The 15290-nt window shown below is 42.7% G+C and overlaps 1 protein-coding gene across 2 annotated transcripts in view; it reads right to left on the minus strand.

Annotated features, from left to right (window-relative positions):
- Positions 1 to 606: 606 nt before the first annotated feature.
- LOC138967229 (uncharacterized) overlaps positions 607 to 15290 on the minus strand; it is a 36341-nt gene continuing 21657 nt past the window's right edge. For both annotated transcript variants that reach the window (XM_070339750.1, XM_070339749.1), the window contains exons 3-4: positions 3894 to 4140; positions 607 to 3409 (exon numbers count right to left, since the gene is read on the minus strand). In XM_070339750.1, the coding sequence (XP_070195851.1) occupies positions 2514 to 3409; positions 3894 to 4140 (1143 nt within the window). In that variant the 3' untranslated portion in view covers positions 607 to 2513. The remainder of the gene's footprint in view (positions 3410 to 3893; positions 4141 to 15290) is intronic.

The following is a 15290-nucleotide window of genomic DNA, read 5'->3' on the forward strand; positions in this document are numbered from 1 at the left end:
ACGCACATGTAACACTCTTTGAGCCAAAACAACATTTGAATAACATGGAATGGTATTCAGAAAGTAACTGCTTTAACTACATGTATTATTCATCAACATAAATGTGTGAGAGTGGAACACGTGAGTAACTTAAAAGCTTCAGGTCATTTCATTATCAGCCATACTATTGACAATTTTCAATATAGATGCGACAGACAGACAGACAGACAGACAGACAGACAAGAAGCAGAGAGAGAGAGCTAGAGAGAGAGAGAGAGAGAGAGAGAGAGAGAGAGAGAGAGAGAGAGAGAGAGAGAGAGACGGAGTGAGAGAGAGACGGAGTGAGAGAGACGGAGTGAGAGACTGAGTGAGTGAGAGAGAGAGAGAGAGAGAGAGAGAGAGAGAGAGAGAGAGAGAGACAGGCAGACACACAGAAAGACAGACAGTCAGACAGACCGACAAACAGACAAGCAGCCAGCTTAGCAGGCAGCAAGCAGGCAAATAGACAGACAGACAGACAGACAGACAGACAGACAGACAGACAGACAGACAGACATGCAAGCAGACAACAACAAAAAAGAAACGCATACAGAACAGACAGTTAAAGCTCTTCCTCAAACACCCCCCCCCCCCCCCACCCTAATCCTGTTATAATTCCATGTTGCCCCCAAATACGCAGGGAATGCAAACAAATTGTCACATCTTTGTTTCTATTTCCAACAGCCAGAACAACAGTGACACAGTTGCGACTTCCTGCTTCCCAAAGAATTGTTCTCGCCTAATTACAAACAACACACAATTATTAATACTAATTACTTAGCAGATACATCAAAAATGACGCAACGTTTTACCAGTAAGAAACACGCAAATGAATGCTTCACGCAGCCATTGCTGCAAAATCAACAGGCCTATATAGAGGGCCCCAAAGGGTTTAAAATCGTGATCGTGATTGGCGTTTTTTGACCTTTCTGTGACCGTGATTGCCGAAATTTCCATTTCTGTGATCGTGATGGGACTTTGCCCGTGATCCGTGATGACAACAAAATCAAGTCTCGTGATCGTGATCGTCATTTGTTTTCGTGATCGTGATGGGCATTATTGCAAAGCATTTTATTTTCAACGTACATTTTTCACAGCTGTATCACTCTATGATCCTCTATTCGTCAAGGTGTTCGTGATCGTGAAAACAAAAATCAAGGTAACTGTGATCGTGAAAGCTAAAATTTCCCTTCCCGTGATCGTGATGATACCCCCCCTTTGGGGCCCTCTATATAGTTCCCCTTCGCACGTTCACAGGTAATTGGTACACCGTTAAAGGTTAGTTATTGTTGAAATCGTGTTCGTTCCATGATGAACTGTCCGTATGTAGCAGGTGGCCGTTACAACAAGGGTCCGCTAGACTCAGGTTTTACTGTAGCACAATAACCAGCCATAAACAACCGCAATTATCTTCCCCGGTAATTTTCCTCTGGGGAGTGCGCGACACTTTCTGATGTCAATGGAACAAATATCACACGCCTGCCTCTGCCAGACATGATTAGATATAATCGTATATTACACCGCCACAAGAAATTATCATGATTGTTCCGGCAGATAGCCCACACAAGTTCGCAGACAGGTCCCAAATACAGCCAAATGTCTACGAAGACGGAGAGTAGCATAAGGGGAGAAGGTGATCATAATCTTGTGAGATTGTCCTCGTGATACCTAGTCGTAATCATGAAAAATGCATCCCAGCTGTGGCTCGCTGTGTGCTCTAAGAGCTATTTTTCAACGACATAAATTATGGAATGCTAACGTTCAAAAAAGATTTTGTTTGTTGATTCTTCATTTTCCATAGGTCAAAGGGTTTTTTTTTTATTGCAATGGCACGAACATTTTTTGTACATAAATGATAGGTATTTGCAGTTTTGTTGTCGATGTTTGTTGTTGTTGTTGTTGGTGTTGATGTTGTCGATGTTTGTTGTTGTTGTTGTTGTTTGTCTTCTTTGTTTTTTTCTTCTTCTATCTTCAACTTCGTCTTCTTCCTCAGCTACACACATTTGAGGACATGTACGCAATTCAGGCTCCATTTCCATCCTGATAGCAATCCGCCATGTTTTTCAAATGTAACAGAATATCGTTCAGGTTTTCCCCTATCACATCACATCCGGGTAAATCGAGTCAAGGTTTTCTGTGGTATTACACGATGTAATCTGATATATCATAATACGAGACTCATTCTGACATCGGCAATAGGAGGAAATTGGTTTTCATTGTACATAAGAATATTTATGAGGTTAAGTGTACAAGACATAAATGATTGTCTTTGGTTATTCCCAGTCAAGGCCATGAAAGGGAGAACAGTGAATGCCATTGTAACGTTTGTGTAAAGGGTGTTGCCTATCCCACTTCCATGACCTGCGATACATTACTTCTCTTTGATCCATTCAGGCAAATCTGTTCCTTTGAGTTCACAGGACTCGAGAATCAACACTCGCAGAATCGGAACTGTCTTTTGTAGGAACACAGTCGTAGACTGAAGAATCTTTGGTTTATGTGACAGAACCTTTGCGACCTTTGTCCGGAATAGTGTTATGCTTGACCTCACTTAACGAGGTTGAAGACTGTTCTCCGTTGGAGAGCTGTTCAGGGTCACATCTCACAAGACAATTCTCCATTTTTCCTTCAAGAATCTGAGATGTGCAGGCATTCTTGAGACGGGAACTGTGCCCAGAGGTTTCATCAAGAAGACACAGTTCCATATCGCGTTCTTCTTTGTTGGAACCACTTGAATAACATCCAGCCAAGTCGAAACCATCGGGAGCGTGTTTAGAATGGCTTAGTCCACCTAAACGATAATTAGGCGCAGTAGCAGTGTCGATATCGACTCCAGCTTGGTCGAAGTTCCGATCATCACGTTTTGTTTTGCCTGAAGTTCCCACACCCTGTCCACCATGCTCACTGTTCACGAAATCTCCACAGCCCTCACTTTTCGCCTTATCACTAACATCAATTTTAAACCCGTCCAAACGACCCTTATCACAATCTGAATCATTCACATCATCCACAGAACACGCAGCTCCGCTCTGTTGCTCTGCAGAGGTCCCAGCACTGATGAGATCTCCCGTACCTATTTCAGTACTGGAGTCACGTGCAGAACCATCACTCTGCGCAGATCCCAGCTTCCCCTCATGATTGTCCTCGCAGCGTTCATCACCTTCCTGTTCATCCACGAGGCATACTTGCAGCTCGTACCCCCCGTCACAGAGGGGTCCGTTAAGAGACATCTCCATGTCGTAGTCCGGGGCTGAGGCCGACGGCTGGCTCTGGCTGGAGAAGACTTCATGTGGGAGCAGCTGGTCCATGGCCTGGTCTCTGACGACGCTGTCGTTCCGCACACTGTAACTCACGGCTGGCGGGCAGCTCTGGCGTCTTGGGACGTTCGACACTATGAATGGAAATCAAATTCAATGTATTTCAAATCGTCGTCGTTGTCATCAACATCGTCACCAACATCATCATCATAGGCCTTATGACACACAAACAGCAGCACCCCAAGAAAAACCACCACCACACAAAACAAACAAACAACAAGGTAAACAAACAACAACAAAAAGATAACAAGAACTGCACAAAGAAAACTACTAAATCCAACAAACAAAAGCAAAAAAGCAACACACCCAAAATCCAAGTCTCTCCAATCTCCCTTCGCATCTCACCCCCCCCCCCCCCCCCAAATAAAGCAACCACCACGTATCTTCTCACTTCTCAGCAGAGCTGTGGGAATACTGATGATGGTTGGGTGCGAGGAGGAGACCTTGCCTCGTGAGCACCCCTCTTTATTCCCCACCCCAATCCCCGCCTCCATACAAAGTCAAGCACAACCACCACCACCACCATACAAAAACATTACCCCCCAAAAAAACTCTTACCTTTGCAGTTCTTGGCGGAGTGATGTGAGTGCTGATGATGATGGCTGTGCAAGGATGACATCTTGCACGTTTCTTTGCCGCGCGTCAGGTAGTTCTTGATGCGCCTGAGACACTTGAAGAAGGTGTTCTTGCGCAGGATGATGTACATCCAGGGGTCGATGATCTGGTTGATGCTCGCAAGGCGCACGCTGATCAGGTCCTGCTTGAAGTCTGTCTTACCGGTGATCTGGTTCATCAGGATGTGCACCTGAAACATCGAAAGATCTGGTTCATGAGGATGTGCACCTGACACATCGACAGATCTGGTTCATGAGGATGTGCACCTGAAACATCGAAAGATCTGGTTCATGAGGATGTGCACCTGAAACATCGAAAGATCTGGTTCATGAGGATGTGCACCTGACACATCGACAGATCTGGTTCCACATGATGTGCGGCCTGAACAATCGACAGATCTGGTTCATCAGGATGTGCACCTGAACCATCGACAGATCTGGTTCCACATGATGTGCACCTGAAACATCGACAGATCTGGTTCCACATGATGTGCGGCCTGAACAATCGACAGATCTGGTTCATCAGGATGTGCACCTGAACCATCGACAGATCTGGTTCATCAGGATATGCACCTGAACCGTCGACAGATCTGGTTCATCAGGATATGCACCTGAACCATCGACAGATTTGGTTCATCAGGATGTGCACCTAAAACATCGACAGATCTGGTTCATCAGGATATGCACCTGAACCATCGACAGATCTGGTTCATCAGGATGTGCACATGAAACATCGACAGATCTGGTTCCACATGATGTGCGCCTGAACAATCGACAGATCTGGTTCCACATGATGTGCACCTGATCCATCGACACATCTGGTTCCCCATGATGTGCACCTGAACCATCGACAGATCTGGTTCCACATGATGTGCGCCTGAACCATCGACAGATCTGGTTACACATGATGTGCACCTGAACCATCGACAGATCTGGTTCCACATGATGTGCGGCCTGAACAATCGACAGATCTGGTTCATCAGGATATGCACCTGAACCATCGACAGATCTGGTTCATCAGGATATGCACCTGAACCATCGACAGATCTGGTTCATCAGGATATGCACCTGAACCATCGACAGATTTGGTTCATCAGGATGTGCACCTAAAACATCGACAGATCTGGTTCATCAGGATATGCACCTGAACCATCGACAGATCTGGTTCATCAGGATATGCACCTGAATTATCGACAGATCTGGTTCATCAGGATGTGCACCTAAAACATCGACAGATCTGGTTCATCAGGATATGCACCTGAACCATCGACAGATCTGGTTCATCAGGATATGCACCTGAAACATCGACAGATCTGGTTCCACAGGATGTGCACCTGAAACATCGAACGATCTGGTTCATCAGGATGTGCACCTGACACATCGACAGATCTGGTTCCACATGATGTGCGGCCTGAACCATCGACAGATCTGGTTCATCAGGATATGCACCTGAAACATCGACAGATCTGGTTCCACAGGATGTGCACCTGAAACATCGAACGATCTGGTTCATCAGGATGTGCACCTGAAAGATTGAAAAATCTGCTTGGTCACACTCTGGTTCATCAGGATATGCATACTGAACAGTTGCGTGGACTCGCGGTTGTCATACTGATAGCCGGACCACCGCTTCATCTCATGACTGCGGTTGCCCGAACGCGGTGCTTGGGGGGGGGGGGGGGGGCGGGGGCAGCGCTGTAATCGGGCAACTCTCCGTGCGAAGGGGTACAATCGGCCGACTGACATCTTTTCATGACATCCGATTCACTCATTCAATTGCAGTTGATCGACTAACTGTGTTGCTGACCTATCAAACCGGCCCCTCGTCTTGATTTTAGTTCGTCGGCCTCGTTGTCAGGTTCATCGAGATGTGCGACTGAAAGATTGAACGATCGTGTCGAAGAGTTCTTTGAAAATCATTCAATTCTGCTAACACTTTAATTTACAGCAGTTTATTTGGTTTGGAATAAAATCAAGTACATATAGTTATGCTGTTTTTCTGCTGAGACGATAAAGGCATATACTTGTGCAACCCTACCCCCACCCCACCCCCAGGGCCTTTATATTTCGTAAAAACAAGGGCTAGAGCACGTACAACGCACACTAAATGAGGGTCTTGCCAATTAAACATGATGGCGCCAGGTAGTCTGCCTTGCTTCCTCTGCAGACAGTCGTCAGTAGAAATATATTTCGCAAGAGCGCGTGACTCGGCCAGTGAAACAGGAAACTCAAATCTTCGATTTTGACTCGGCCAATTCCGCCAATATGCTTCAAGTGTGGAGCAAATTTCCTGCCTTCCGTGGTTCGTGCCGAGTTTGACAATATGATTACGGGTCTAGAGTTTGTACATCTCTGCTCGATGTTCGGAAAAAAGGTGGTTTTTAGCAAGCCACAGGTGGAACAAATTGTGGGCTTTTCCACTCACAGTGAAAAATAAAACCTCGCGATTATGGCGTCTTTCTCACATCTTAAAGCAACGCAAAGAAAACGACGTTTCAAACTGTGTCTGAAAAACAGCTATGACGAATTGATTTGTTGCACGTCAGAAAAAGAGTTTCACAGTGAAAAGACACAAGCTGCAGAACAGACTCTCTCCTCGAGGGACAGGCGATAATTAGAGGTGGTACCGAACAAGGTTTAAAGTCTACATTATTTAGACAACAGACACACGCACACACAGTATGTATAACTTTAACTGCTAAACGCTCGCTTGAAAAGTCGATCTGGGGGAGACAATAATAGCCTGAAGAACAGGCTAGACGCATCGAGTCTGCTTCCTCTCAAACAGATACAGTCATGCGAACTCGCAAAAATATAGCCCCCCCCCCCCCCCCTCCTTCCCATTCGTCCGACTAAAGTCTGGTCGGGAAATAGGACATGTCACTAAACTCTTACTGTCTAAATGGAGATACATTCATGTCACGAAAGAAAATGGTTCATGTGTACTAAGGTCTTCTTCCCTGATTCTTCATTCCCGTGTGAACCATCACGTAAACCCTCTCACGTACATCTTATCTTTTAAAAGCGCAAAGGCATCTTTCCATTTGGACAGCTAAACAAAAAGTAAAAAAATCAAAAGTACATTTTGGAAAGGGATAACTGTGGCGATGGTCATTCTTAGACTGTGTGCCCACTTCGCACGAACCATTCATCCGCGTCGGTTATTTCCAACTGAATTTTAAGGTTTTTTTCTACACTTCAAGTCAAAAACTTTGAAGCTCGTGATGTAAAAACTTGCATTTAGAAGGAACCTGGTTTAAATAAACCCGATTTATGGCACACGATATACGATATTGTAATTGTGGCGTCAGTACGCCATCTCTCCTGTCTATGTATACCCCAATCACACAGAGACGCATCTTGAACACACGGCCAGTACCGTGTAACTGGCCTTGAGACGGAACGATCCAAGGGGGGCAATCTCAGTCATCTGAAAGAGGGAAATCCAAACGCAATCCGCTTTGTTCGATTTTATGGGCTTGGACGATAGAGAAAAATAAGAAAAGCAAAAGCTGGAGTCCAGTCTGGACGAAACTGCTATCAAGAACGCAGAATTGATTTTTTCTGAGGTTTTTTTTTTTTCGTAAGCGCGATGTTTATCGGAGCAGGAAACTCTTCCAGAGTGAGGCCCCTTCGTTGATGCATGTCAACAAACATCAGATGTGCGAGAAGCGAAATTGTGCCGCAACTTCAGTTTTAGCTCGACACGGCGCTTACGGCACAAAAAAAACCTAAAAAAAAATCAATTCTGCGTTCTTGATAGCAGTTTCGTCCAGACTGGACTCTAGCTTTTGCTTTTCTTATTTTTCTCTATCGTCCAAGCCCATAAAATCGAACAAAGCGGATTGCGTTTGGATTTCCCTCTTTCAGATGACTGAGATTGCCCCCCTTGGATCGTTCCGTCTCAAGGCCAGTTACACGGTACTGGCCGTGTGTTCAAGATGACAGAGACGCCGCTTCTACTCCGTTGTAAAATTGTCGGAGAGCGTGGCCAAGCGTGGGCCAACGTGGGAGGATCTCCATGAGCGTGGTTTGGTCGGGGTGGGATCTGCTAGGTCGCGAAGCTGCACGCTCTCCTTACGCTTAGTTTGAACTGCACAAAACAAGCGTAGCCGATGTAACAGGCCATTTTGACACATAGTCAGTTTTGACCGGGAGGTCATTCTGGGTTAGCTGATTTTGACCGGGAGGTCATTCTAAGCTAGCCAATTTTGACTCCCCCCCCCCAGTCAGTTTTGACCTCACCTTCAAACTTCAAGAATAAGTACGTTAGGACTTTTTAAAACAAAATATATGTATATGTGCACAATATTCGTTGGAAAAATTATCTAAAATTTAAAAAAATAAATAAAAAAAGTTTTGACGCTTCTTTTGAAACTTCAAGAATAAGTACACTAGGACCTTTTAAAACTAAATGTAAGCATAAATAAAGGAATCTATGCATCTCCACAAGTTTGGGGGGGGGGGGGTGTCATTCTGGGCCAGAATGACCTCCCGGTCAAAATCAGCTAGCCTAGAATGACCCCCCGGTCAAAACTGACTAGGCCAGTCAGTTTTGACCCCCCCCCCCTTTCAAACTTCAAGAATAAGTATTTTAAGACTTTTTAAAACGAATTAAATGTAAATGTGGACAAAATGATATTGCAAAAAATAAAAAATAAATCGAAAAAAAAACTTTAACTTTATTTTCTAAAAAAAACAAAAAACTTTCGACGCTTCCCTTTAAACTTCAAGATTAAGTACATTAGGACTTCACATGACGAAATGTATGCATATATGTATGCATCTATGTATCTCAACAGGTTTGGGGGGATGTGTCATTCTGGGCCTCCAGTTAGACCAGAATGACCCCCCGGTCAAAACTGACTAGGCCAGTCAGTTTTGACCGCCCCTTCAATCTTCAAGAATGAGTACTTTAAGACCTTTTATAACGAATTGAATGTAAATGTGGAAAATATTCGTTTTAAAAGGTCTTAAAGTACTCATTCTTGAAGTTTGAAGGGGGGGTCAAAACTCACTGGCCTAGTGAGCTTTGACCGGGGGGGGGGGGGGGGTCATTCTGGGCTAGCTTAGCTGATTTTGACCGGGAGGTCATTCTGGGCTGGCCCAGAATGTGCATCCCCCCAAACCTGTTGAGATACATAGATACATTCATATATTCATACATTTCGTCATGTGAATAAAGTTAAAGGTTTCTTTTCGATTTTTTTATTTTTATTTTTCAATATCATTGTGCAACAAATATTGTCCACATTTACATTTAATTCGCTTTAAAAGGTCTTAAAGTACTCATTCTTTAAGTTTGGAGGGGGGGGGGGTCAAAACTGACTGGCCTAGTCAGTTTTGACCGGGGGGTCATTCTGGGCTAGCTGATTTTGATCGGGAGGTCACTTTGGGCTAGCCCAGAATGACACATCCCCCCAAACCTGTTGAGATACATAGATGCATACATATATGCATACATTTCGTCCTGTGAAGTCCTAAAGTACTTATTCTTGAAGTTTTAAGGGGGGTTCAAAAGTGACAGGCCTAGTCAGTTTTGACCGGCGGGGGGGGGGGGGGGGGGTCATTCTGGGCTAGCTGATTTTGACCCAAACTCTAGGGATGCTTTGATGCATACTTATATGTGTACATGTTGTTTTAAAAGGTCTTAGTGTATTTATTCTTGAAGTATGAATGGAAGCGTCGATTTAAAAAAAAAAAAAAAAAAATTAAAGTAAGTTTTTTTTCGATTTTTTTCCTGATTTAAAAAAAAAAAAAAATTTTCCAACAAATACTGTGCACATATACATATAATTTGTTTTAAAAGGTCCCAAAGTACTTATTCTTGAAGTTTGAAGGGGAGGTCAAAACTGACTGGCCTAGTCAGTTTTGACCGGAGGGTCATTCTGGGCTGATTTTGACCGGGAATGACTGCCCCCCCAAAAAAAAAACTTGTGGGGATGCATAAATGCATATATATATAAATATACATGTATATCCCATGACCTCCCTTCTTTGTCTCTGTTACTTCAGTATGGGTATATATGTTGTATTTTTATAGCTCAATAAATACATCATGGACTCCAAAAAATATATGATAGTGCAGATTCCGATTTGGGCAAAGGACTACTTTCCTCCCGACCTTTGACCTCGCTCGCGCCGAACAATGTGACACATTTGTATGAAGTTCTAAAATCGTATTGCACGGCTCATAAAACCATATCAGTTGCACGCAAAAATGAATCTCAGAACTGATCTGATGTATGAGATGCAATAAGCAAAAGTTTCTTTCATTATGAAAGCAATGCAGGTCGAAAAAAACGAACATTCAACTTACAAGATAACCAGATGCTAGCGAACCAAAACAAAAACACGAGTACCCTCCCCTTGCATCGTTAGCAGACGACTTTTGAGAATCTGTCGGTAGTGTGTTTTGCCGGTGTGCGCCTTCAGCTATCAAACATCGGCTGTTTCACGTGTTTTGCGAGCAAGTCTACTCTTTTGCCTGGCTCTGCAGTAAGTCCACATATTTTTCCGTAATCCAGTCATATTCCTTCAAAATGCAATCAATCGGCGGTGACAGACGTGTCGGTCGCGTTTTCCTCTCACCCATACCAGTTTAAGTTCATCCATGCAAACACACTCGCAAAACAGTTTATCACGTAGATACATTTCAAATAGGGAGCAAATGGTTAAATCTAAACCTACATATTTGTTCCCTAAGATTTGCTTCTCTGTCAATAAGCCTAATTACACACGTTCGAGAAAAACAACGTGGAATCAATTCTGAATCGAGTAAGCCAAATGGGTCCCAAACCCGTTTCGCCCGTTCTGCCGACCTGAAACGCAAAACAAAAGAATTGTGCGCTTCAACTAAATTAATTTCTATTCGACTTCATTACTTTCTTGCAACTTATGAACCTTTACTTAAAGCTTTTAAATGGTCTGAAAGTAGTGTTACCGCGTACTTATCGATGCACTCATTCGTTTTATTTTTTCAGCGACGGTCACTTAGTTTAAGGTTGCAAAAGGGCTAAGTCTCGCTGGCAACAGTTTTACCCTGCACAGATCGCAACAGTGCCGCTAGTAGTCTACACTTTGTGTTTGATGGTAGAATGGGATATACAGATTACAACACTCGTGGTTTTTTATATGGCTTGTATTTCAGTCAAGACCCAGCGGGAATATCAATCGAGAGACACTCGCCAGAGGCTCGTGTCTCCCGATGATATTCATCCGCTGGGTCTTGACTGAAATACAAGCCATATAAAAAACCACTCGTGTTGTAACCTATACGTACATTTCGTTTTAAAAGGTCCTAGTGTATTTATTCTTGAAGTTTGAAGGGAAGCGTCGAAACTTTTTGTTGTTGTTGTGGAAAACAAGTTAGTTTTTTGGGGGGTTTTGTTTGTTTGTTTGTTGTAATATCATTTTTTTTACAAATATTGTCCACATTTACATTTATTTCGGTTTAAAAAGTCTTAAAGTACTTATTCTTGAAGTTTGAAGGGGGGGTCAAAAGTGACTGGCCTAGTCAGTTTTGACCGGGGGATCATTCTGGGCTAGCTGATTATGACCGGGAGGTCATTCCCCCCCTCAAACCTTAGATATACGTAGTTGTGTACATATATGCATAATAATTGTTTCTAAAGGTCTTAATGTACTCATTCTTGAAGTTTGCAGGGGGGGTCAAAATTGACTAGGTGGGGGTCAAAACTGACTAGCCCAGAATGACCTCCCGGTCAAACTGGGCTGCTTCAAAATAGGCTGCTACACCGGGTCTGGGCGCAGTACAGTCGTGATGTTGTTTTTGTATGGCCCCCGTCACACAACTCTACGTTTTTACGACGACCATGCCAATCACTCCGATCTGAAAAAGTTATCAAGTCGGGGCTCGCCGTCAAAATCCAGCACATGGCAAATAAAAAAAAACTACATCAAGACTGTATTGCACCACGACCAGTTCGGCAGTATGTAATGTTTAGCATGCCTGTGCCCCACTGTGTTTTGTATTATGACCGATGTATCGGTCTCTTTCTCCCTCTATTTCTGTCTCTCTCCCTGTTCTAATGTTAGCCTCCTACTCTATAGTGTGGGGTATGAGAGAGAGAGAGAGAGAGAGAGAGAGAGAGAGAGAGAGAGAGAGAGAGAGAGAGAGAGAGAGAGAGAAAAAGAGAAAGAGAGAGAGAAAGAGGATAAGAGAGAGAGATTGAGAGATTAACGATTAATGATTAACGAATTTAATGCATTTAGGCAACATGCCCCTTGCAATTGGGGGAGAAAACGTGGCAAAAACAACATCAAGGACAAACATAAATGTAATACTGGTGGACTATCTAGTCCATCAGAAAAAGTAATTGTGATATTATATAATATGTACATTACAATGACGGCCATAGCCGGTTAAATAGTGTAGTTAAGTTGTCGCCTTTTCTGCTATTGTTCAGGATTTGCAATCAGCTCTTGTCTAAGTTTTAAACAATCAAAAATAAATGATGCCAGCATTTTCTGCTTTTCAATATTCATTAAGTTGACAACATTTCTAGCTCTCAAACAATTATTGAATAGAATGTTTAAAGAAAACTGTTGTCTTATATTTGAATAGGCTTGGCAGGCGAAGATGAAGAGAGAGAGAGAGAGAGAGAGAGAGAGAGAGAGAGAGAGAGAGAGAGAGAGAGAGAGAGAGAGAGAGAGAGAGAGAGAGAGATATGGGGGAGAGAGAGAACTAATTAAACTGAACTTAATTTTACACGGATCAAGATTTAAGGCGGGGCCGATATTAACAATCTGATCTTGAGACGAACACACACACAAAAACAGACAGACACACACACACACAGACACACACAGACACACACACACACACACACACACACACACACACACACACACACACACACACACACACACACACTTAAGAAGCAGACATAAAATAATACCCACTAATATACACACGCTTCAGATGATGATGATGATGATAATGATGGGAATGCTGCTGCTGCTGCTGCTGCTGATGAAGATGATGACGACGAAGCAGTCATTAACAATATAAAATACATGGAGAACACTACACATACAAGCAAGGCAAGGAGAACACATGATAAGGAATTCAGTTTAATTCAGCGAATACTATCAGAGAGAGAGAGAGAGAGAGAGAGAGAGAGAGAGAGAGAGAGAGAGAGAGAGAGAGAGAGAGAAGAGAGAGACAGACAGACGTACAAACACACACAGTGAGAGACACAGAGAGACAGACAGACAGACAGATAGACAGACAGACAGATAGAGAGAGAGAGAGAGAGAGAGAGAGAGAGAGAGAGAGAGAGAGAGAGAGAGAGAGAGAGAGAGAGAGAGAGATGTTGTACGTGTATGGTATCTCCATCTTTCCGTTTTACGTTTTCATCCTCTCAATTTGAAGACATCTTTTCGGAATACGAAACACTGTGTTATCGTATACTTCTGGCATTAATATGAGAGAACGCGAGAACTAACTGGAAACCTTTAGTGTCAAGAGATGAATACAAATTCGTATTTAATGTAGCTATTTATATTACATACAATATTTTCTTTCGATCCATAAAATGAATAATGCAACTGCGACTTCAGGAGTCTAGGTGGGAAGAAGAATCGCTTGAAAATGGTTAGCAGTGCATAGCAGCAAAGAGAGAGAGAGAGAGAGAGAGAGAGAGAGAGAGAGAGAGAGAGAGAGAGAGAGAGAGAGAGAGAGAGAGAGAGAGAGAGAGAGAGAGAGAGAGAGAGAGAGAGAGAAAAGAAAAAAGAATGATATCATTTGTGTGTGTGTGAGCGTGTATGCTAGTCGTTCTGTCTATCGAAAGTTTAGTCATAGTCCGTTTCGAATATTATTACAAAAGCAAGCACTTTATGCAACCAGTATACTATTCGTTGTTACTTCAGGTCTCATAACAAGATGGGAAGATACATGGAGACATATATATTTATTTATATATAGATATATACATAATTATATATATATATATATTCACAAAACGCACACGTACACGCACACACACACATACGCACACACATGCAAACACACACACACACAACCACACACACATACACACACACACACACACACATACATACATACACACATACACACTCACTCACTCACTCACTCACACACACACACACACACACACACACACACACACACACACACATACACACATATACATACACACACATACACACACACACACACACACATATATATATATATATATATACATACACACACATACACACTCACACACACATACACACACACACACACACACCATCACCCATCCCCCCCAACCCACACATAGGCAGACACCCAATGTAGAAGCCGTTAGTTGAATAATTCAATCTGAAGAGAGGAAGGCTGGAATTGACAGAATTCGAGGGAAACTAGACGTCAGTGGTTTAGACCAAAACAACCTTTTTTTGTCCCTTTCCATATTGATTACTGGGAATCTATGCTTTAAAACTTCTGCCACAAAAGCTGTACGGCAAAATAATCCATAGGCTTTGTAAAGCTGTCAGAAAAATGGCGGCAGCAGCGCCAGCAACAAGAACAGGTCCAAGAAACAAAGATACAAATATCACGAAAGAAAGGGAAGAAAGAGCGACACAATGTCAAATAAAAAACAAACAAAAAACACCCACACACAAACAACAATAACAAACAACAACAACAAGCAAACCAAAAATCATGAATAGAGAGCAATAAACAAAAACGGAAAGATTAAAAGAAAAAGATTAAAAAAAGTGAAGCCATTTTGAGAAGAAAATAACGGTTTTCTGAGAAACAATGATTATCTCAAAAATATGTGTGAAAGCAAGGCACTTCCTTTGTGTTATATTGTTGGAGCCTGCAGCAGTCTTCCAACTCCGCCCCTTCCTTTCAATCACTTTTATGTGAGTCAAGCGCAAAATCGAAGTCATCTATTGATTTTTCGCGGGCTAGAGCAATATAGATGCAGAAAACACAATCAAGGCAAAAATGCGAACAAGAAACTCCCATTATAGGGCAGAACAATGTAAGAATTAATAATGCCAAAACGGCTCATCCGCAAAAAAAACCCATTCTTAACTATTTTGTATACTTTCTTTTTTTAGGGGAAGGGTGGGTAGCCGGAAACGTCTCTTTTAAAAGCAAAAACATCTCTTATAAATACACTTTTTAAAGTTTTCAAAACAAAAATCTCGCATTTTACCAGAGAAAAGAAAGACATATTGGTACGATGTTCGACAGACAAACATGTACAGACACAGACAGAAAAACAGAAGAACAAAAGAACAGACAGACAGACAGGCACAGGTACACACAGATAGACAAACTCCCACATATACGCAG

This window comes from Littorina saxatilis, linkage group LG5, assembly GCF_037325665.1.
Source record: "Littorina saxatilis isolate snail1 linkage group LG5, US_GU_Lsax_2.0, whole genome shotgun sequence".
Classification (NCBI taxonomy): Eukaryota; Metazoa; Mollusca; class Gastropoda; order Littorinimorpha; family Littorinidae; genus Littorina; species Littorina saxatilis.